The following is a 24,333-nucleotide window of genomic DNA, read 5'->3' as shown; positions in this document are numbered from 1 at the left end:
CTGTGTAATCAGATATTTTCAGTTTTCTCCTCTCCATTTTTATGTCCTGTCCCCTTTCCTACGTGTTCTTAGGTCTGGTCTATGTTCAAACGCACATTGGTGAAATAATTAAATCAGTCTTATTTTGTACTTTTTAAAATTTTTGAGTAGATACAAACAGACTGGTGAGAAATAGAATTTAGTTAAATGAAGAATAGTACAATTTTTAAATTTCTGGAAAAGCAAACACAGGAGGAACAAATGTTCTTTTACTTTGTAAGTGATTCTACTCTCAGCATTGTGTGATTATTAGATAAGTAGTTTCTCTTTAATGTTACTTTCTGTTTTATTATATTTTTTCTGTACTCCACTTGCTATACTCTTTAGGTGCTTGGTGACTAAATTAAAATGAGCTTTGCCTTTTTTTGACCTTGAGTTTGGCCAGATAAAACATTATACAGTAAAAGCTCTGCTATCAATCACTGAGTTAACCAGAAAGCTCAATTAACAGGCATTTCTGATATCTACCAATACAATCTTTGGTCTAGTAACAGGGATTAGTGTACTGCCCAGCACGTTATGCAGTTGCATGTTCTGCACTTCACTTTTATGCAAAAGAGACAAAAGACAAGTAAGCAAACTGAAATCAGGGATTTATTCAAAAAAGCAGCATCCAGGGTATGTCATAGCATCAATACAGATTCAGCTCTTCCAACATCTACAATAATAATTGATGTTGATAATGATGACCCATATGTACTGTAAGATCCTGAAGTGCCTTCTGAATCGCCAAAGAAATATTAAATTGTGTTCAATATAGTATGCGTTAAATTTATTTTTAGTGATCTGGATGTATGTCATATGTTGCACATAGTGATATGTAGTGTCATAATATAACCTATTGTATAGAAAACTTTACCTAAATGCTTCAGGAAACTAACCACTGCAGCACAGTGCTACTATTGAATTGGTGAATACTTGTATGCCATTTTATACTTTATTCATGGTATTGTGCTCTAATTCTTTGAAAATTGGTATTCCATTGGTTTAGTATAACTGTTAACCAGAATATTCAATTAACTGACATCCCCCCCCTTTTCCTAGCATGTTGGATAACATCGAATAGACTTGCTGCACCTTAGAGACTAACAAAACATGTAGATGGTATCATGAGCTTTCGTGGGCACAACCCACTTCTTTTCGTGTTTCATGTTTTTTAATCTATAAGGTGTTGCAAGTCTATTAATTGTTTTAAGTTTTTCCAGTTACAAACTAACTTGGCCCTCTGAAGTTGTTGGATAACAGAGCTTTTACTGCATTGTGCTCTCTGCAGTGCCCTCTGCCTTTAGTTTGCTACTGACTTAGACATAATTACCTGGGAAATAATTATTTTAAAAACCTAGATCACTGCATATTTTTAGATTTTAAAATTATATTTATTGCTAACTAAATGTTCAGAAATCATATCCAACCACAAAAATTCATGACTGGATAGAAAAATAATGAAATTTTTTTTTTTTTTTTTAAATTTAACATTTTGCAGGATCTGGGAACTTAAGTAGAATTCTGCCATTGTGTTAGGCTCTACAGTGTTGCCAGTTCTCATGTTTTTATTGCATTTATCTGATGCTGCAAGTGTAGAAGCACTGCTATTGTGGCATGAAATTGTGGCACTGCTACAGTCTTGCCAGTTTTTTGTTTTTCTTACTGTGTGATCACCGTTCTTCCTTTGATGAAATGCTTGCATTGTGTGTGGTGTGTGTTTTTGTTTGTTTGTTGTTTTTAGTTTTTTGAGAGGGAGCTGTGGCAAAACATCAAAGGAATTTGTTTTCTGCCTTTATCTCTAGTTAGTCAGTGCTTGAGGCAGATTTGCTATCTGGGTCTTTTGGATGAGATTCCTGATGGAAGGAATTGCTTACCTGCTGTTTGTGACCAAGTCCATGTAGTGCCAGATAACCAAATGACACTAATAATGTACTAGGTAGCAGTGAAAGTAACTTAAAATTTCTTACAGGTACTGTCATTGCAACCCAGGTCTCTGCCAGCTATTTAAATAGCTCCCTGCTGGCTTCTGCTGTAGTTCAACTAGCTCTTGCCGGAGTTGTGCTCTACGGCGCACCTGCTTTCTTTCCCCTCTGGTCCTCAGCCTCCAACTTACTGATTTCTCCTTTAACAGGGAGCTGATCAGTAAGCAGAATGACCAGTGAGTTCTGACTGACAACCTAAAGCAAGGTCACATGGGGAGTGGGGGTAGGGTTGTCCATACAATTAAATTGTATAGGATCCATTCTCTGCTTGCCAGAAGAGATCCCCTACAATGATGATGATTTTGTTCTAGGCACATAAAATTCCAGTTAAAAAGTTAACCAGTTAAACTGAATGTTTTTACTCATTACCTGTGCTCCTGCAGTGCAAAGGTGCATCTGGCTGTGCTGGAGCACCCCCCTGTCTGTGGTGGGACACGGGTGGGGGGATGCTCCACCCCAGCCAGGTTAGCTTCAATGCTCGCTGTTCCAGCTGGGCAGAGCCCTCTGCACCCACCTCCGACTGGTTAACCAGTTATTCTGGTAGGCATGTGTGATAGATAGGAAGAATGCTGGTATTTTTTTGAACATCCCAGCATTTGGTGACTAAAGGGTTTAACTCAGGTAGCTTGGCAGTGTTGGCAGGGAACCAGGAGAGCCAATGGGAGAAGCTGTTGAAATTTGAATTGGAAGATATACCTCCCTGCTGTTTTTCTACATGTGAGTTTTAAGCTAGGAGTTGGGGGAACAAGATGAATTCAACCAGGCAGAAATACCATGCCTACAAAGAAAACTGGACATGGAAATAGACTGGACCTTGAAGCATGGAGTGTAAGTAAATAGATAGGGGAATGTCTAGTTAGTCATGATCTAGTTAGTTGGTTGTTTGTTTACTTGTGGTGGGGTTTTTTGGTTGGTTGGTTGGTTGGTTGGTTGGGGTTTTTTTTGGCTTGGTTAAACCTAGCAATCAAGTATGCTTTACTAAGTATATCTTTTTGTTTTGTAATAAAATCACCCTTTTTTAAGGCTACAATTTGATTCTGGTGTCCTGTAAGGTAATAAGTCTGTATATGCATGCCTAAGACTGAAAGGTCAGATATTGGAGACTGCAGTTTGTTTTCTCTTTTTTTTCCCCCCAAGCTCTCTTGCAATAAAAAAGCATGGGAGTACCCCTCTGGAAGAAGTCCAGGTGCTTTCTTCCTGGGTTCAAGAAGAAAGGAGTTTTTGTTTCACTTGCTGGTGGCAGCCTATCTCACAAGCCCAGGAAATCCATGTCCTTGGGGAGATTTTAAGCAGAAGCCTGTAGAGGCAAGGCATTTTTAAGGTCCCTTGCGGGGCCCTACTTTCTGCACTCAGAGTACCTGAATGGGGAAAAGCATGCTTACTGTGTAACCGGTTAACCCTTTACAACACTTTACATCCCTATTTTGTTCACCACTGTTTTGTTAAATCTGCCGAAGGAACAATTACTCTTTATGAGCATTTTAATATTTAATTATTCTGTGACCTTGCTTTTGTACATGTTGTTTCTTTTGTGCAGTTGATGGTCTGCATATATTCATAAAGTGAAAGGGTTTTTTTTACACAGGTGTCAAAGCAAGGTGTTGTAATTGTGCACACATTCTCTGGTGTGTTAAGAAGCAGTAGAGAACCAGTGCCATCAGATAGTCTTGGAGATAAAGACAAGCACTTTACTGTTGGTGAAATGGAGGGGATCAGCAAGGTGGAAGCAAGTACATTTGAGCTTCTGTGTGTGTGTGCACACATTCATGGGGAAGGAATCCTGTCTTCTGTGTGTTTTTTCTTTAAATACTACTACAGCCGCTCTCTAAGTTACGAACAAGTTACGGATCAACACTTGGTCCGTAACTTGAACTGTTTTTAACTCGGATCCCATAGAGTTACATGGTGACCACTCTGTTCGTAAGCGTGGATTACTGTTCGTAACTCGGATCCGCATTTATGACCGCTTTGGTCGTTAGTGCAGATGGTCGTAAGTGGAGGTGGCCGTAAGTCGGGGAGCAGCTGTAATCTAAATCACACTTGAGTTCTGCTTCTAAAATGATATGGTCAGTTCAAGTGATTGAGTACTGTGAAAAGCATCAGCTATCTTTCTTGTCAGGATCTAACCCTAAAAAGCTTTAACTTCTAGCTATACTTTAATAATAATAATAATAATAATAATAATAATAATTGGTATCAGTTTGCTGTGGTATCTGTATGCCAAGATTCACCAGCAAATTGATCATGGTCAGCTGGTCAATCCTGGGGTCTCAGCTAGTCGATTGCGATGTCCTGGCCAGCACAGCAAGGTTCAGACAGGTTGCCTGCGTTCTGATCCCAGAAGTGTTTGGCTACAAGCACGTCTCTTTGCTCCCCTTGTAATGCAGGGGACAGTGTGTGTCTGCAAGCTGGCCACACCTTCAGCTCTTGGTTGGTTCTTGGCCATTGGGAACTCTGAGGGCCAGCGAGTATCCCATGAAGACATGCTGTCCCTCTCTCCTCCAGAAACAAGTCTGCAGCCATTCACTTCTGGGATCGGCATTGAGCCACAGTAGGCAAGAGCCTGTCTGAATCCTGCTGTGTTATCATCTAAGAACCACTTGTGGTAAGCGCCTCCTCCCAGCTGGTGCCTGCACCTTGCACCCCCTCTTACAGCCCTTCCCTAGTCCTAACTCCCTCCCAGAGTTAGCACCCTGCACCCCTTCCTGCTTCCATATCACTTCACCCCAGCCCAGCGAAAGTGAGTGCGGAAGAAAGAAAGAGAGAAAGTGATGGGGAGAGGAGGGAATGGAGTGGGTGGGGCCTTATAAGGGAGTGGTTGCCCTGAAATTTAAAGTTACCTTGGGCGTAAAAAATTGGAGACTACTATGCTATCCATTTTCTCTTCCCTATTCTCTCTTAATAAGCACACAAAACTGGAGCGCACTAAAATGTTGGTCTTTTGTACATTCCTAATCGATCACATGATTAAATTACAGGCTTAAAAAATGTTGTTTAATTGAAGGAACAAATTAAATACGATATAAATGGTGTTGCCTTAAAAACAGTCAGATTTTTAAAGCAGTTTGTGTATTATCTTATTCACTTAAAATGTACTTCAAACCCTCACAACTTATTTTATGGCTATTATATTTTGCAGTAGTTTTTCATTTTAATAAAACTACTCTTCAATTTAAATGCAAAAAGCAGGAAAGACTTAATTTGTTAAGATTTAACTATGTTGTTAGCTCCTTTTGTTTAGGTAATTAAAATATTTACATGGAAAAATACAGCAAAAGTTAAATGAATGAAATCACAATTATGTATAAATACACACTTCAGAGTTATAAGAAACCTTTCTAAACTTTAGGCAAATACCATCACTCTTTTTCAAAAGGGGTCTCATAATTCATACAGCTAAGCCAATCTTTACTCATAAATCCTTTTGTAAATCTATTACTGATAAATAGTTTTCAATACTGGACTTGTTATTAGTTGGTTAAACTACTAAATTCTTCTAAGGATTGACTGTTCCATTTCCACTGATTTTTTTTTTTTTTTTTTTTTTAAATAAAGTAAAGGCCTTAAATTTGTTGTTTCTTCTGCTAGGTATTTTCTTACAAAATTAACAATACCAACAGTTTATGAAATGTCTCCTTATCGTTTGAGTTAGCATGGCCAGAGAGCCCAGGAAGAGGGAGGTCTGGCAGCAGGGTAGGAGCTCTGTAAGGGGCACTGGTGACTAAGCCAGGAACCCAGAGTGTGTGGAGGGGGCGGGGATGGACGGCATAGCAGGGAGCTCTGGCCCCAGTGGCTGCGAAAATGGAGCTTGGCTGTAGTTGTAAACCTCCAGGCCCGGACAGGGAGCTCAGACTCCAGCGGCAACCAGGGAGCTCTGGCCCCACCCCCGGCTGTGGAGCTCCGGCCGTTCCCTAGCTCCAGTGGCCAGGGAACTCCAGCCCCAGCGGCAGCCAGGGAGCTCTGTCTCCGTTCCTCCACCCCCCGCCACAGTGCTCCAGCCACAGCCGTGGAGCGAAGCGGCTGCAGATCAGTGCGGCAGCAGGACTCTGCTCCATCTGCGCAGCTCTGGCCATGGTGCTCCGGCCCTGGCAGAGCAGGGCAGATGAGAGCCCCGGGAGGCTGAAGCAGCAGTGGGAGCAGGCTGGTGGAGTCCTAGCCCGGTGGCAGCACAGCCATGAGGGGAGAGACCTTCCCTGGTCCGGCAAATCCCCTTGTTCAAAACCAGTCAGGTCCCGAGGGTACCGGACCCGCAAGATCCAACCTGTATAAATATTCCTGACTAAAACTTGGGAGGCTGCTGCATGAGGGTGGGAGGAGACTACGGGTGCTGTGGCCTCTGACAGCAGCTGCTCTGGCTGCCCATGGACCACTGCTTGAGCAATGGCTGCTCAGGAAACCACGGGGAACACTTCTTCGGCCAGTATGCCTAGGCCCAGGGCTGCTCCAGCAGCGGTTGGTACAGCTGGCTCCAGGGCTGCCCCAGTGACTGGCTGCAGAGTCACTCCAGCAATGGCTGGTGTGGCTGTCCCAGAGCTACCTGAGCAGGACGACTTTGGGGTGAGCTATACTGGCCACTGCAGTAGTCACTGAGGTTGTGGAAAGATACAGAATCTGACTCCCATGACCTCCGTGCCAAACACAGAGCTGTAATCATAACTGGGATTTTTTACCGCTGTAGGATTGTAAATTTAATATGGATTCATTCTTTTGCTACACTTACTGCTTTTAGAAATTTGGAAATTTCTTCTGAAATTACATTAGCTTGTGTACCTATATCTATTACACATGAATTAAGTGTACCACTAGTAGATAATGTAACTGTCCAATTCTCCCCCTCCTGCCTCTCACTTGGGTGACCGCGGAGCCCAAATGTCCATTTGGGCGCCGCACTCCCCGTGCTGCATGAGAGGTGTGGAGCCCAAAAGGTCGCTTGCGCCACTTGCTCCCACACGGTGGCCACGCAGAAGTCAGCCGAGCGCCACGGCAGGAGGTGAAGGAGGGTGGGGCGGTGACATTCATGGCCAGGGGGCAGGGCCTGGAGCCTTTGTCACACTGCACGTCACTGCCCTGCCCCCGTTTGCCTCCCGCCGTGGCTCTCGGCTGACTTCTGCGCCGCTCAGCCGGACCGCCGCGAGGGAGCAAGCGGCGCAAGTGGCCGTTTGGGCTCCGCACTCCCCATGCAGCATGGGCTGCCCAGAGGGAACAGCCAGCATTTCAGGCAACAGTGCCCCCCAGAGGGAACAGCAGCTCTTCTCCCCCTCTTGCCTCTCTCTCTCTTTTTCTTTTTCTTCTCCCCCTCCTGCCTCTCTCTCCCTTTCTCTTCTTCTCCTTCTGCCTCTCTCTCCCATCTGTCTCTCCCCTTCCCCTTCGCCCTCCCTCCCCCCACTGTGGCACTTGGCTGAGTGCTACCTGTTCAGCTGGGCTGCCGCGAGTATGGGGGGCAGGGCGGTGATGTACACGGCTGGGGCCAGGGACATGTACATCACTGCTCTCCCTTCCTCTTCCACCCCAGGGGAGCCCAAACAGTCCCTTGCACTGCTGGCTACCCCAGCAGCCCGGCTGAGGGGCACAGCACTCAGCTGAGTGTCACAGCGGGAGGGGAAGGGGGGCGGTGATGAACACGGCGCCGCCCCCTGGCTGTGTACGTCACCACCCTGCCCCCTTCCTCCGTGGCGGCTCAGCTGAGTGTTGCGCGCTCAGCCGGGCCGCCACGGGGGAGGAGGGGTGGAACAGTGACGTACACGGCCAGGAGGCGGGGCTGTCTACGTCACCGCCCCTTCCCCTGCGGTGACCCGGCTGAGGGGCGCACCACTCAGCGCCACGGCGGTAGGAGGAAGGGGGGGCGGTGACGTACATGGCCCCATCCCCTGGCTGTGTATATCACCTCCCCACCCCGCTTCCTCTCCCACTGGGCCCACCTGAGCTTGCTGCCCCGGGCCCCGCTGACTGCCGCTCGTGCCTGGTCCGCCTGTGCAGCGCTCAGCTGGGCCCCGACGGGAGCAAGCGGCGGCAAGCGGCCCTTTGGTTGCCCCCAAAGGACTGCTTGCCGCCGCTTGCTGCCCAACTGGGGCCCGCTGGGAGCGTTGCTCAATTGGGAGCGGTGCAGAATGCCACAGCGTGCCACACAGGGAGGGGAAAGGGATGGGCTGGCCGGAAGGGGGGTGGAAAGCAGAGCTGGGGGGGGGATTGAGGGCTGTGGGGCTTAGGAGGATTGGGGGGGTGCTGGAAGACGAGAGGAGGGAAGCAGCGCTGGCGGGGGGTGGTGTCTGGGGGGCTGTGCGGCCCGAACTGCCATGGAGCTAGGGGAAGGGGGGTGGGGTGCTGACGTACACAGCCAGAGGGCGTGACTGCGTACGTCAGCGTTACAGACGCAGAGACACTGGGCTACTATGTATATGATGTGCTGAAAAAAATGGAGCAATTTAAATCACTTACCGGTAATCTTTTTTTAAAAAAATCTAATTTAAATCAAGTTGAAGATTTATAAACCTAATTAACAAATTTGCACTGTTGCAACTTTAGATTAAAATTCTAGAATGTACTAAATTATAAGCATCATACTTTAAAATGCTACTACTGGTGGGATGTTTTATTTGAATTTTACAATACTGCTATTGGAGTTATGTATATTGAAAGTTAAAACGATGTCCCTCTAAGTGCTTAAGCAGGAATGAACTTTATTCACGTGAATTGTACCAGTGAGTTCAGGGAGATTATTCATACTTAAAACCAAGCATGTGCAAAATAAGTGTTTGTTTGCATCAGGGTGCTAAAATTATATATTTATTCCAAAATTAAGAGCATGAAATTTTTCTCTTCAAAACAAAAGAGCTTTAGTGTTCACCATAAAAAGTTTATACTTTCAGTACTTTAGTGTAGTTAACATGTATTGTTTTTATACTCAAAGGCTAATATTTTCAAAAATTGGAGCCTAAATATAAGTTCATAAATTCATATTTTGGAACCTTAGAATGGGATTTTCAAAAGCACCAAATTTATTTAGGAGCACTAATCCCATTAGTTTCAAACTGCAAACCCTAACGAAGGAGTATAAACTGACCAAAGCATTTGAGTTTTCTTGATTTATGGGAATTCTGTATATTGGAAGGAAGGTGGTGTCAGTCGAAGGGGGAAAATACACAAACTATATGAACAGTGTTATTTATTAAATTTGAACACTAATGCTTAAAAATATCATTTTCAGTATTGATTTCATTGATGGATATTTTGGAGGATATATCAAGGCAAGTGGTGTAGATTTCAGAAAGTGGAAATAAAGAGATTATTATTTGTATTACCGTATTTTCCGGCGTATAGGGCGACTGGGCGTATAAGACGACCCCCTATCTTTTTAATTAAAAGATAGGGTTTCATCTTATACGCCAGCGCCCCTCCGCCTCCTTTGCTCCCGGTGTCCCTGGTCTGCTGGAGATGGTCCCCAGCAGACCAGAGGCACCGGGAGCAAAGCCGCCAGGAGCGCCTGGGCTCCCCCTCCCCCCCCCCCGCCGGAGCCCCTCCGCGGCTTTCAAAGCCTCGGGGGAAGCCGGCGGGGGGGCATCCCAGGCGCGCATGGGCTGCCCCCCCGCCGGAGCCCCTCCGCGGCTTTGAAAGCCTCGGGGGAAACCGGCGGGGGGGGCATCCCAGGCGCGCATGGGCTGCCCCCCCGCCGGAGCCCCTCCGCGGCTTTGAAAGCCTCGGGGGAAACCGGCGGGGGGGGCATCCCAGGCGCGCATGGGCTGCCCCCCCGCCGGAGCCCCTCCGCGGCTTTGAAAGCCTCGGGGGAAACCGGCGGGGGGGCAGCCCATGCGCGCCTGGGATGCCCCCCCCCCGCCGGTTTCCCCCGAGGCTTTCAAAGCCGCGGAGGGGCTCCGGCGGGGGGGGCAGCCCATGCGCGCCTGGGATGCCCCCCCCGCCGGCTTCCCCCGAGGCTTTCAAAGCCGCGGAGGGGCTCCGGCGGGCGGGCAGCCTATGCGCGCCTGGGATGCCCCGCCGCCGGCTTCCCCCGAGGCTTTCAAAGCCGCGGAGGGGCTCCGGCGGTGGGGCATCCGGCGTACAAGACGACTCCCGATTTTTGGGGGATGTTTTTTAACTTCAGAGGTCGTCTTGTACGCCGGAATATACGGTACCTAGTCAGGGGTCAGGATTTTGTCAAACTATAATGTGTGTGTCTACATATACAAAGCAAAGTTCCTAAATATTCAAACTATGTACTTTTTTTTTCTTCGGTCCACTCAATAAAAATCCTGAGTTACGCAATTTCAGGCTATGCTCTCTAAAGTTTTATGTCCTGCATAAGGTAAATTCTTCCTTCTATTAGTGATGCATGAATTTTCTAAGAGTTTTTATTTAAATATGAATATGTGTAAAATATTTAAGGTTGTAACACACAAAAAGGATACCAGAGGTAGGAGTGGTAAGTGTAAAAAGTATTTCTTTCAAACTCAAAGAACGCCACTTCTGAAATGTGTGGCATTTCATAGTGATGTAGGACTAGAAGGGATCTTGAGAATTTCTAGTTCAGTCCCCTGTGCTCGAGACAGAACTAAGCATGATCTAGACCATGGGTTCCCAAACTGGGGGGCGTGCAGAAATTCTAGGGGGGGCGGCGAGGTGACCCGGTCAGTTCCCCCCACAAGGAAGAGCCTGGTCCGTCCATCCATCTGCCAGAACATATGCAGCTTGGGTTGGCTGGGGCAGACTTCAAAATGGCCACCTTAAAAGGGCAATGCCTGCTGTGCTCTTAAAAGGGCTTTTTTTCCCTACAAGTTTTGCTGATATTTTTGCGGTGGGGGGGGCGTGAGGGTTTCTCAAAAATCAGAAAGAGGTTTTACAGCCTCACCAGCAATTTATTCAAGTGCACAAACTAAAGATAAGCATGTTCAATCTGGAGTAGATTGCTCTGTCTCTTACTATAATTTTTACACTAAAATGAGCTCTGGAATTTTGTTTTTGTAAAAGCACTTAATCACGTATTCTGTTTTTCTGCTCAATCATCAGTTATAACAATGCAAGTATACCCCATTGGTACTGCTATGAATGCTTCTTATATTAGAGGATGCTACTGAATCATAAGACTTAAGTGATTTTTAAGATTTAAAATGCCTGCTGGAATTCTTTGACACTCTTTTACAGTCTCTAAGAAAAGAGAAGGTGGGAGGAGTGCAAAGTCCTTATAGTAACATAGTTTGTGGATATGTTCATAACCAAATATTTTCACTTTTCAGATGTTCCTCCTGCTGATCAAGAAAAGCTTTTTATTCAGAAGTTGCGACAATGTTGTGTCCTTTTTGACTTTGTTTCGGATCCACTGAGTGACCTAAAGTGGAAGGAAGTAAAGCGAGCTGCTTTAAGTGAAATGGTAGAATACATTACACATAATCGTAATGTGATCACAGAGCCCATTTATCCTGAAGTAGTACATATGGTAAGTGATTTAGCAACCAGAAATATTTTGAAAGTACTTTTCATAGTTCAGAGCTAATTCTATGCCTGTATTCATTTGAGTAAAGCTTAGATTATCTATTTTGAAGCTTTGTTGTCATCTTTTTTTAATTGATAACTTTCAAAATCATAATGCTGTTGTTGGAAATACTTGGTTCCTATTCTGATTATTCATTAACATGGAAACGGTCACACACAAGTTGAAGAAAGTTGGAATTTCAGAAAACAAATTTGCTGTGGAAAAGCTTAATTTCGTCAGTCTTGTGTTTGCAACCTATATATTGCATGCACACGGACTATATAAAAGAACATAATGAGTGGAAAATCAAACACTTGAAAATTAAGAAATGCCAGAATTAAGGCTTCTTGCAATCAAGCTTAAGACCCTTTGTGAGTATGTATTATGAAGCAATCTTTATTTACATATCACATACTAAGCCTATGAGAAAATTGATTTTATACTAGTGGCAGAAAGCCCATGCTGTTGTACAGGAGAAATTCATAAAGTCTTATGTAAAAAAGCTAAAAATAGTCAAGAATATTGGACAATAAAGGCCATTAGATCCCATAGACAGAACCTGATGACATTCTCAACAGAAAGCTTTCAACCATGCTGGTAGCTGCTTCCATGACTTCACAGTGACTCAACAGATATTCTAGGCTTCACAGTGGCTATAGCTCAGGGATGGGCAAAATGAGGCCAGTGGGCTGGATCTGGCCCACCAATCTGCCAGATCTAGCTCAGGGGCCACCTTGTCGAGACTTTAAACAGCTGGCTGCTCTCTGCTCTGGATGCCAGGGAAAAAGGGGGTAGCTTTGTGTACTGCCACCTAGCAAAATCCCTTTGCTCCCATTGGACAGTTTCTGGCCAACAGGAGCTGAGAAATTTTGCTGGAAGCAGGAGCAGTATGTGAAGACTCTTCCCCCCCCGCCCCCCCCCCCCCCGGCCCGGTCAGAGCAGCGCCACATGGAGCAGCTTGGGGCTGCAGCAGATAGGCAGAGTGTGTGTTTCAGATTGCTGCAGGGTTGCTGGCTGCGTGCCACCTTGGTAAGTGCCTCCCAGGAAGAAGCTCTACACCCCACCCCGTCTCTCCTGCAAACTTTCTGCCCCAGGCCACCACCTTCTGCTCCAAGTCACCACCCAAACCCTTTGTAACTCCTCTTCCCACCTCCTCCAGGTCACAATTCCCTCCCAGATCATGCATCCCCCTCTCATATCCTTCCCCAGGCCAGAATCTTCTCCTGCATCCAGACCCTGTCCCAGACCCTGCACCTCAAATCCCTGCCCCAGATTACAACCTGCTCCCTTCATGCAAAACTCCCTCTCAGACCTCACGCCCTTTTTTGCAGCCCAGTCCTCAATCTCCCTTTTGCATCCAGCCAGACCCCATGCCCTTTTTCGCACCCCAGTCCTCTATCTCTCAGTCCCAGACCCTACACTACCTCTGTAGAAGTGCAGCCCGTGACCATTTACCAAATCTTGGAGTAGCCTCCACATTAAAAATTATTGCCCACCCCTGCTGTAGATTTTTTTTTTTTTTAAGATTTTGGAGATATACTTATCTCATAGAGCTGGAAGAGACCTTGAGGTGTCATTGAGTCCAGTCCCCTGCCCTCATGGCACGATCAACAAGTACCATCCCTGACAGATATGCCCCAGATCCCTAAATGGCCCCCTCAACAATTGAATTTACAACCCTGGGTTTAGCAGGCCAAGGCTCAAACCACTTAGCTATCTCTCCCTCCAAAGTAGATTCAGAGTAGGGTTTGAATAGCATGAGATGAAAAAGAAACAGTTTTCCTGCTTTCCATTCTGGTACCTGGCCCCCCAGAGGCCCATTGCAGCCAAGAGTAGAAATTTCACAGAAAGGCTTCTTACCCATTTGGTTCTTGGCTGAAGTACTTTCAGTATGGATGGAATCTTTGAAGAATTTAGGAAAAACTTGTTAAGTTGGCAGCTGAGTTTTTTCAAAGGCTTATAAGCAGTTGCAAGTGGCCAGTGAAGACATTTATCTTGATAACACCCAGTTTTATCTCCATCTCTGCTAATCTAGCATTAGTGATTGAACACCTGACCTAGTATTTGGTGAAGATTAAGGCACAGATGAGAGCAAGCTGGCTGAGATTCAGATCAGATAAAACTGAGGTAGTGATGGTGAGCTGAGTTAAGCAACTAAATCTATGTTAGAGATTTGTATGTGTCCCTATGATTGAGAGAGTGTTCCTGCCATTTGCAACTAGAGTTCATAACTTATAGGTCTGATTGGACCAATAGCTGTATAGAGATGTCCAAGCAGTAGGGTTGATTGTTTTTCATCTACATTTGATCACGGAGCTACCTACCAACTTTTCTTTCAAATTACTACTGTAATTTGCGCTTTAGTCATTTTGTGATTAGCCTTTTTATTACTGTGCACACTGTATGGGATTACATATTAAGTGTGCTTTGGAGCTGAGGCTCATGCAGAATGAAGAGTGTCTTGCTGGGAACACAACTACTGTACTTTGGGATTGAGTCTATTTGGTGGTTAATTTCCAGGTGAATTTAAAATATTGGATTTAACAAGTAAAATTCTAAATTGCCTGGGATCAGGTTTGCCAGTGGGGAGGGAAGAGGGCAATTGTGCTGAGTCCCAGTTATTCAGACAGGCCCAGGGCTCCAGCTGCTGCCACAGTGGCAGTGACTGGAGCCCTGGACCCTTGCTGATGGGAGTGCCGGGCTCCATGCAGCACCAAGGGCTGGGGGGGCACCATGCTTTGGGCAGCATCTGCCCTCAACCTCATTTGAGTTTTTTAGGCATTTGGTAAAGGTTGAGAGATGCTCTTATTTTTCAAAGATGGATGAGATACTATGTTGTTTATGGTTTGATTGTTGCTGGGTTTTGTTAAGGAATGAAAATCTCTGTGTGTGCTTTGTGTAATGGCAGAGCATCTAGAATTTTTGGATTGTTGTCTTTTATGCTTTTAATTAATTAATCTTTTTAAAAGAGCTTCCAGGGGGACTTATTTTTCAGGAGATTCAAATGGCAGCTATAATAGATTACTTTAAAATTTTGATTTGGCATTAAATAAATCATATTTGAATAGAGCTGGCTTTGCTCTTTCAATCCAAAACAAAGTTATGAACGCATCCACAAAGTCATACTGTTCAGATGCAACAGCTCCAAATTCACAGCAGCAAGCTGGGGTTGCAGGATTTCATAAGAACATAAGAATGGCCATATTGGATCAGATCAATGGTCCATCTGGCCCAGTATCCTATCGTCCAACAATGTTTGATACTAGACACTTCAGAGGGAATGAAGTGCAATTTATTGAGTGATCCATCCAGTCTTCCAGTCTTAGGGCTTAGAAGCCAGAGGTTTGGGAGCTCCAAAAGCATGGGTTGAATCTCTGACCATCCTGGCTAATAGCCATTGATGGATCTCCACGGGCACTGGCTCCTGCCTCCCACCCCTGATACAATGGCAGTGGAGGAAGGGGAGAAAATGCATGTAGTCAACAGGATTAATTGATAAGCCCAGGTTTATCAGTTAATTGTGTAGTTGTCTACATGTTGACACCCCTAGTTCTCAGTAACACTCAGTAGAACTCTACCTCCAGAGCATGAATGGCAAATAAACAATGACATTGTCAGAGCCATTCTTCACCACTGGGGTCATCCCAGAATAGACTTGTTTGCCACATGTAACAACAGAAAGTGCAACCTTTTTGGTTCCAGAGTGGGCATAGGCAAGGGATCCGTAGGAGAAACTCTTCTCACCCCCACCTGCTTTACCCTTTCCCACCCATCCCACTCCTCAACAAATCCACAAAGTAAGTCTGGACAAAGCCAAAGTCATACTCATAGATCCTTCATGGCCCAGACAACCCTGCTACCTCGTCTTCACCAAGATTGCAGTTTTCATCTTTTATACCAACCAGGGATAGTAACACAGCACCCCAACCTACCTTTGCTTCATATCAAGGCATGGTACCTCAATGATTCTCTGCTGAAGAACTAGAATGTTCTGAATCAATTCAACTGGTTTTACTTCACAGCAGAGCCCAATCCATGCACAAAATTTATATGCAGAAATGGAAGCAGTTTGCTCAATGAACATCAGAAAGATAAATTATACAAGAAGCAACACCTCTGCCTACAATTCTTGAGAGTGTTTTGCAGCTAAAACAATGGAGCCTTTCAGTGAGCTCCATCAAAGTACACCATACAGACATCAATGATAATGCGATATTTGCGCATCCAGTGACTAAAAGATTTTTCAGAGATCTCCAGATCCTCTACCCTGACATCAGACAACCAATTGAGCCTTGGTATCGTCACTTGGTACTTAATGCTCTCACCCGACAACCCTCTGAACCGATGGCTACCTGCTCTTTACTCCACTTATCAATGAAGATGGCTTTCTTGGTGGCCATCACATCAGCCTGACACATTGGAGAGATCACAGCCCTTTATTCTGACTCCTCCCTCCCCTTCCTCCCCCATATTCTTTTTTAAAGATGAAGTGACCTTGGTACCCACCCAAAATTTTAACAAATTCTATCACCTTTCCATGTTAATCAGATGAAGCACTTTTCCATTTCCCCCCTCAAGCCTCATGCCAACCACTTTGAATCTACAGTGCATAATTGGATGTCCGCAAAACACTTTCCTTTTATATACATAGGACACAAACTTTTCTTAAATCTCACATAAAATATTTGTATCTATAGCAGACCACAACAAGGACAAGACCATCTCCTCCCAAAGGCTTTCCCATTGGATCTCAGACTGTATCCACCTCTATTGTTAATCCATCTGGCTCAGTGCAAGCCCATTCCCTCAGGGCAGTGGCTGCATCCATAGCCTACCTATGCAAGGTTCCCATCACAGATATATGCAGAGCTGTCACATGGGCTTCTGATCAGACCTTTACCAAGCATTACACACTTTCTCAGGGACTACTCTCCACCACTAATGTGGCCAAGGCATTCGTGCCTGATCTGAAGTCCCTACCTCCATACTGCAGACTGCTTTGCTATGTACTCACAGGTACATACCTCAAAGAAGAAGAGTAAGTTACTCGCTTTGTGCAGTAACTAACATTCTTCAAGATGAGTGTCCCTGTGGATGCTCCACTACTCTTACTTCCTCCCCTCTACTTCGAAGTATCCGGGCTGATTCTCCAGAGAAGGAAGGAACTGAAGGGGATGGGGCACATGTGTGGAGTAAGGATATTGAATTCACGCAGCCCCAGGACACTGCTCTAAAGACTCTGGTCGACGGCGCAGAGGTGCACTGACTAAGGATGTAAAAGAGTAGTCGAATAGTCACCTGCCTAGGCTTATCGAGTAGTCGAGTTGACTACCTGCATCTCCGCTTTGTCCTCTTCTCCCCACACCCCGCTGCCTCTGTATCAGAGTTAGCAAGGTGGGGGGAGGATGCATGAGCTGGTGCTTGGGGGAGCCGGCTTAAAAGCCAGTTCCACCCAGCACTGTCTCAATGGAGCAGGGGAGGCAGAGGCACAGCAGTGCTGAAACAGTCTCGGCTCATGCTGGGTACAGACTGCTGCGACTTTGCCTTTTAAATGTAGTAAGAGCTGGGTGATTCTTACTACATTTAAAATCAGAGCCACAGCCATCTCAACCCAGTGCAAGCCTGGACATATTACTGCTGTGGCTCTGCAGTTTAAAGGTAGTAGGAGCTGGGCTGCCTGTACTCCCCTCTGTTTCTACATTTAAACTGCAGAGCCACAGCGGCCCCTTATCGATTAATTGTGTACTCGATACAAATTGTATTGAGTACATGATTAGTCGTTTACTCAATACTTAACATCCTTACCACCGACACCTGCTGTGGAGTACCCTCATGGCACTCATCTCAAAGAACATCCGTTACTGCATATGGTGAATATCCTCCTCTTACCTAGGTCTTGTGTTATATGAAGGGGTAAATAACACTTCCCAATTCAATTTTTTCACTCCATGATTTTATAAACCTCTATCATATCTCCTTCTAGTCACTTCTTTTCTAAAATGAATTTACCCATCTTTTTAAAACTCTCCTCATATGGAAATTGTTCCATATACTTCGTCACTTTTGTTGCCCTTCTTGTTCTTTTTCCAGTTTTCATGTGTCTTTTTTGAGAGAGGCATTAGTAAAACTGCATGCTGTATCTAAAATGTGGGCATACCATGCATTTATATATTGGCATTATGATATTTTCGGTAATTATTTTGCAGTGTGCCATGGGATCTGTCAATCTGCTACATGCTTTCCAAGTGAGATCATTGCTGATTTCTTTATATGGTTTGTTGTTATTGTCATTTAGATGTATTATTTTTTAGTTTTTAAATGACTTGCAAAATCAATATGCCACTGCTCACAATACTCAAGGGAAGTGACTTGCCCATGAGACTGTTTTGTCAGATAAATAATTTACCCACTTTTGTGTTAGTTTTTAAAATGTGCCAAAAATAATTTGTTACTAGTATGTGCTCTCCACTGCAGGATGCTCATTTGTAAGATGCATCACGTAAGCATGGTCCATCATGTTTATATGTAGCATTTTAAAAATTAATTACCTTAATAAAGATACTGCATTTGACATCTTCAATGCATTCCGCTAACCCATTCTGTTTATGCCTGTCCCTCTTTGTATCAAGCCTATATTTAGAGAGAACAAATTAAAAAAACTGTTATGCAGTGAAAACCATGCTGGTTTAATCTTTGAGAATGTAATAATTAATTGGGGTGTTCTGAGAGAGACATGTATTTGCTGACCCAAAAGTTGTATAGTCTAAATCAGTGGTCCCCAATCTTTTTGATACTGGAGACCAGTAAACCCATTCACAAGCTTTTGGAGGACTGGTAACATTTATTTGCATATTCATTAAGCAAATGATGAATATGCACATAAATTGTGTCGCTGACCCTACCTGTCCTGTGGGTTGTTCTCCCCCCTCCCCCCCCCCCCGGCCCCAATCCCAGCCACTTCATCAGCTAGCGCTGGCTCCCCCAGCTGCGTCCGACACCAGGCATTCTGCGTCGGGGCACCCAGCCTTCTCCCTCGGTGCTAGCGCCCAACTGATCTAGCCCCTGTTGCCACCCTGTCACAAATTAATAGGATCTCATGCGTGATAATTTTTCTAAGGACTGGTACTTGGCCACAGATCACACTTTGGGAAACGCTGGTCTAAATATAGGCTTAACACAATGAGAGAGAGGCTTAAACAGTGGGATGAGTACTGGGAATTACCATACCAAGATCAGAATAGTGCAGAAAGTCTCAAACTAGGCTTCTGATAATCTGGCACCTTTGGGACCTAGGTGGTGCTGGATTATCGGATATGCCGGAATACGAGGAGGTACTATAAGGGGGCATACTCCCAATCCAATCCCCCTCCCCTCCCCACACCTTATGCTCAGGTCCCGGAGCCGCCAGTACAGCCACGGCTGGCTTTTCAATTAGCTGGCTGGGATGCCGTGCGCAACCCAATCCCCCTCCCCTTTCTTCCCCTTCCCCAGAGCCAAACACCTCCCCTCCCTGCTGTCACCCAATCTCCCTTCTCCCCTAGCCTTATGTCCAGGTCCCGAAGAAACTGCCTGTGCTCAACTACCTGTGCTCAGCTGTGCTAGCATGTGCAGGCTGGACGTTTGTGCTGGGGACCGTGAGCGGAACGGCACAAGCCATGAGTGCACATGCGGCTCACAGCAGCCCGGCCGTGAGAGCAGCTGACCTGAGCAGTTCTGGGTTCCAGTTGATACCGGGCTATCAGGAGTGCCAGACAGCGGGATGCCGGACTACTGGAGTTTTACTGAATTTACCCTCTAGAAGACTGAGGAAGAAGGCTCTGCAGAGAGCACTGCAAAAACAGTAGCAGTCTCCTGCCAGGTTGCTACCCTTGATGACAACCTGTGCTCAGGTGAACACCTATGACACTCTGAGTACCTCTGATGTTGCCTAAGTGAAAGAGACTGAGTAGAAGCACAGCCAAAGACATGCTTCCTCCACAGCACTGAACTCATCCTTAAGGGAATTGGCATTGGTGTCTTCTCAGGCACCATGTTTCTGCCCTCAGTACTGACAGCACAGTTGACTCTAGTGGGGAAAACCAAGTTGGCACTAGCACCAACTAGAACAGATTTGGTGTCACTGATGGTACCAACACCAGCACTGACAGTCTTTGCTGCCCCAGAGATGCTTGCTGATATCGTCTGCACTGCACCCACCAATGCTTGGTTCCCACAGCTTCCCGATGGGCTCTGGAGGAGATCCTAGCAACTCTCATGAAATGGTAGTTACCTACTGAAGGTGATGATGAGGTGCAAACAAGTTACTTTCTCACTGCACCATTCCTCACTGAAAGAATGCAGATCACCTTAGAGCCATGTGGAGCCAAGATATCATTATAAGAAGACAGTTCAACCATGGTGCAGACCACCATGTATGTACCCACCAATAGCTTTCTCCATGAAATGGGCACATAGGGAACCATGGGCAACTTACCAGACCATCCACAGTTCATAGAGGCAAACTACAATTTAACTCAATGTCTCCTACATCATAAGCCACAGCAGCTCAGGACGGTGGGGATGACATGGAAATGGTCACAGAATGTATGTCTCCCGCATACAATTCTTCATCCTCCTCAGATGAGGCGATTATGCCACCAGTGTCAACATCAGCAGATTATTTTAAACAGTTTTAAGAACTATTTGCATGGTGTCTCAAAGCCAGGTTGGAGAAAATGCAGGTGAACCAGCACAAACTGGTGCAAATGTTGCAACTTTCATCTATCTGCAAAATCGCTCTTCCCATCAATGATGCCATCTTGCAAACAGCAGAGACAGTCTTGCAGACACTAGTAATATAGAATTTGGTCTTGATCTTCAAGTTGGTGTTTGGCTTATGCATTTTTTCCCTTGAATCTGCTTCACATTTTCTCCTTTTCAGTAGTTTTTAATTTCCTCTCTTTCTGGTAGGTAAAAGCACCCAATTTATCATCGCCTTACATTGTCCACTTACAGAAGTCTTTGCTGCTGCTAACGTTTTTCCTCTGCATTTGGCTTGCAGCAGGATAACTTGGCCACTCAGTAAGGCATGTAAACATATTGGAGGTTCAGTTAAATGATATATTCTTATATAAAATATGATCTTACTTTTGTAGATGATGTGGAAGAAGTAAGTTTTTAAATGGATTTGAATATTAACTAATTTTGCACCTACTGTTAGAAAATGTCGTCTTCAGGAGCTAGTGCACAGATGCACTAGAAAGAATGAATGGTTGTATGGAGTTTTTTGGAGCGTTTGTGTGTGTTTTTGGTTTGTTTTTTTTGTTTGTTTTTTGTGGGTTTTTTTGTTTTTGTTTGTTTTACAGCTCTTTTTTAAGGTTTTTTTGTTTGGTTTGGTTTGGTTTGGTTTGGTTTGGTTTGGTTTGGTTTGGTTTGGTTTTTTGGAATTTTTGTTCTTGCATATTCCTCCTTCCTTTTTCTGACAGTTCAGTTCCTGTCTTAAAGACTTGTTTGCCTAAATCAATGGGCATACCTATAGCAGAGTATAAATCAATTATATTTCATAGATCAAGGATCTATGGCGTCTATATTGCTTTTGAAGTGAAATATTTCAAGATTAAAAAGAATTAATTCCTCTATGCTGATGTAAGAAGGAAAGAATAATCCTAACGTTAATGAACATGTAGCCATTGCTCCTAACTACATAATCTTGGATTCATTACCTTACAGCTAGATGTCTTTATTAGCAGCCAAAATAGTTTAATTGCTGCTGGTATCATATTCTTTATGACTATATTATTTTCAATATATGAAGTGAGGGTGAACGTACACTATGTGAGTGGGTATTCACTCATCTGCTGACTGAGCTATTAGGGCTATATCTACATTTACAACCGTAGTACAGACACCACATACCTAGCAGCAAGGCAAGATGCATCTTAGATGAGTAGAGTACCTTGTATGCCTCCAGTAGAGTACCTTGAACCTCCAGGGCATGTACCCTACAAGGCTGTTTGCACATCCAACCAGTGCCTCCTGTGTCGGCAGTGTTACTTTTAGTACAGGTTGGACCTCCTTGGTCTAGCACCCTGGGGACCTGACCGGTCCCAGATGAGGGATTTTGTCAGACCAAGGGAGGTCCTTTTTGGACCCCTGCCACTGTCCCCCTCTTGCCCGGACTTTGGCCTCCCAGCTGGCTCCCCGCCTCCTGCTGGCCCACTGCTCTGCCAACCCTGCTAGGCAGCAATCACTGCTGTAGCATCAGCATTCCTGGGCAGCCCCACTGCCATGCACTTGGTGGCCCCACAGTCAACTCCCTGCAGGCAGCCCACTGCCCTGCCTGCTCCACAGGGATCCTTACCGCTGGCCCTCCACCCAGACTTTCTGGTCCTGCAATATCCATGCCAGACTATGGATGTTGCCGGACTAGAGAATCCTGGGTTAAGAGAGTTTCAACCTGTAGTGAAGTGTCTAGCATATAGACTATGGGACACTGCACTTTTAAAAATAGCAGAGTAGACATGGGGAAAAACTGACTAGGGTATAAACCATGGGAATTCAGGCATTTTAGGGTACTGTACTCACCCAAGCAGTGTCTCCCTGCTGCTGTGTAAGCCAAAGCTAGCTGAGCAGTGTCTGCATTCTGCTTGTTACCATAATGTAGTCATAGCCTGAGAACTTAACATCACTGAAAGATGTTCACACTGCATTTCACTCAGAGAGCTGTTCATCAGAAAATCAGCACAGCGGAGGAGAGAAGAAAGATGAGGAATGATTTCATTCTCACAATTCCACCAATTTAAAACTTTACTCATAGTTTCAGTTATGTAAAAAAATGGGCCACTAGAAGGCATGGGCATGTGGGCTGCTACTGGAGTAATTGAGGCATGTAGCTGTGAAACATATTTTAGTGTGTGGGTTTTTTTTAATTCCATTTAATTGGAGATTAGTGCTCCTTTGCTGCAAAGTTATCTAGTATAGAAATGCAGAAATTTGTGATGTCCAACAATTCATATTAATATACTTCTGGCTAGGACTGTCATCCTTGTTTACATTTTGCTGAACTTAGTTATTTGTGCCACATCTCTGTATAGGTTGATCCTCTCTGGTCTGGCAACTAAGGATGTTAAGAAGAGGGTAATTGGATAATCATATAATCAATACAATTTGTATTGACTAGTTGTGTAGTCAACACAAAGGGAAGTTTCTATCCCTGCTGCAGCTCTGTAGTTTAAATATAGTAAGAGTCCGGCACACAGGCAGCCCGGCTCCTCCTACAGTTAAACTGCAGAGCCACAGAGGGGATAGGTCCTGGACCCAGTGCAAGCCAGGACTGAGCTGGACTAGCTCAGTCCCGGTTCGTGCCTGGTCAAGCAGCCCCTGTCTGCAGGGGATCCCAGCGGGGAGCTGAGACCCCCTGCAAACAGGAGCTGCTTAGTCGCAGTAGCTCCGGTCCGCTGGGGGTCCTAGCTCCCTGCTGGGGGAGACCTCCTGCAAACAGGGGGTGCTGCCACAGCGGCCTCCCCTGGCCCTCCTGCACTACTACCCCTCAGGGCGTGGGGGAAAGTGGCACCCAAGAGATGAGCTTTTTATCCAGCTCTGGCTTCCCCCCCATGCCTTGCTGCCTGTGATATGGGGGGAGGGGTTAGACTAGATGCTTTTTGCCTAGCCTTATTGGGTAGTCAATGAATTGACTACTCTTTTACATCCCTCCTGGCTAGGGTTGCCAGGTGTCCAGTATTTGCGCTCTTTATCCTGTAAAAAAAAAAAAAAAAATCGGAGAATACCGGACTTGTGCAATGCTGCTCACAGGATGGAAGCCTGGAGTGGGCGGGGGGAGTGGCTGGAAGGCGGGGCCACGATCAGTGCTAGGAGCCTGTGATTGCGCAGAAGCCTGGTGGGGACTCCAGCCACTCCCCCCCACTCTTACCAGGCTTCTGCACAATCACAGGCTCCCAGCGCCATTGTTGGCCCCGCCTCCCGGCCTGGGAGTCCCAGCTTGGAGGTGGGGCCGCAAACGCCGTTCTGGGTGCTTCAGAAGCTTAGCCAGGGCGGGGGGCGTGGCTGGGAGTCCGGTATTTTTGGGGAGACCATCTGGCAACCCTACTTCTGGTAACATCTCTGGTCCAACAGTGCCATGGACATTACTGGACCAGATATCCGCAGTGGCTGGCAACAGGAACTGTGAGGCAGGCGGGCCAACAGGCCGGGTGTGGGAAGCCTGGTGGAGCCTGGAGGCTACCAGAGATGACACTGGACCACGTCATCTCTGGTCCAGTAATGTCCATGGCACTGTTGGACCAGAGATGTTGCCAGGTGGCCAGAGCCTAGTGGCCAGCAGCAAAGGGGTCAGAATTGACCTCTCCTGGTCCAGCAAACTCCATCATTTGGGACCAGTCAGGTCCCTAGGGTGCTGGAGCAAGGAGGTCCACCTGTCATACTTTCTTGATTGTTTTTTGTGCTTGCTTTGGAGCTTTAATTTTTATGGTGACTTAGTCATCAGTGACAAAAGCGAATGCAGCAGATAGTTTGGTCTTTATGACTATCCTCTTCTGTATCCAAGAAAAGTCACCAGCTCTGGATACATATGCACACAGATAATCTCTAGAGGATTTTAGTAAGAAGGGAGCTTAATTTTGCAGGGTGGAGGTTCTCCTGTCAGTTTTATAATGTTTTGGCGTTTGGTTATTATTTAAATTGCCTTGATTTAAATCAGTCTACACTGGTTCTCTTCCAGTGTATCCATCACAATCAGACTTTATAGCAATATGGACACAATCTTCCTGGCACTGTTGGATGAATCTTGACAGTCATAACATTAAATGATTACCAGATAACATGCTCTACTATACTGACCACACTAAAACCAGAACTGATGATATCTTAGAT

The 24,333-nt window shown here is 45.5% G+C and overlaps 1 protein-coding gene across 4 annotated transcripts in view; it reads left to right on the top strand.

Annotated features, from left to right (window-relative positions):
* PPP2R5C (protein phosphatase 2 regulatory subunit B'gamma) overlaps positions 1-24,333 on the top strand; it is a 178,403-nt gene that overhangs the window by 88,336 nt on the left and 65,734 nt on the right. For all 4 annotated transcript variants that reach the window (XM_075926558.2, XM_014571983.4, XM_006119994.5 and 1 more), the window contains one exon: positions 11,231-11,430. In XM_075926558.2, coding sequence (XP_075782673.1) covers positions 11,231-11,430 — 200 coding nt within the window. The remainder of the gene's footprint in view (positions 1-11,230; positions 11,431-24,333) is intronic.

The sequence above is a fragment of the Pelodiscus sinensis genome, chromosome 5, assembly GCF_052426305.1.
Source record: "Pelodiscus sinensis isolate ZL-2025 chromosome 5, ASM5242630v1, whole genome shotgun sequence".
NCBI classification, from domain to species: Eukaryota; Metazoa; Chordata; order Testudines; family Trionychidae; genus Pelodiscus; species Pelodiscus sinensis.
The sequence above is the reverse complement of the archived record's forward strand: the minus strand, read 5'-3'. Positions and strand labels throughout refer to the sequence as shown.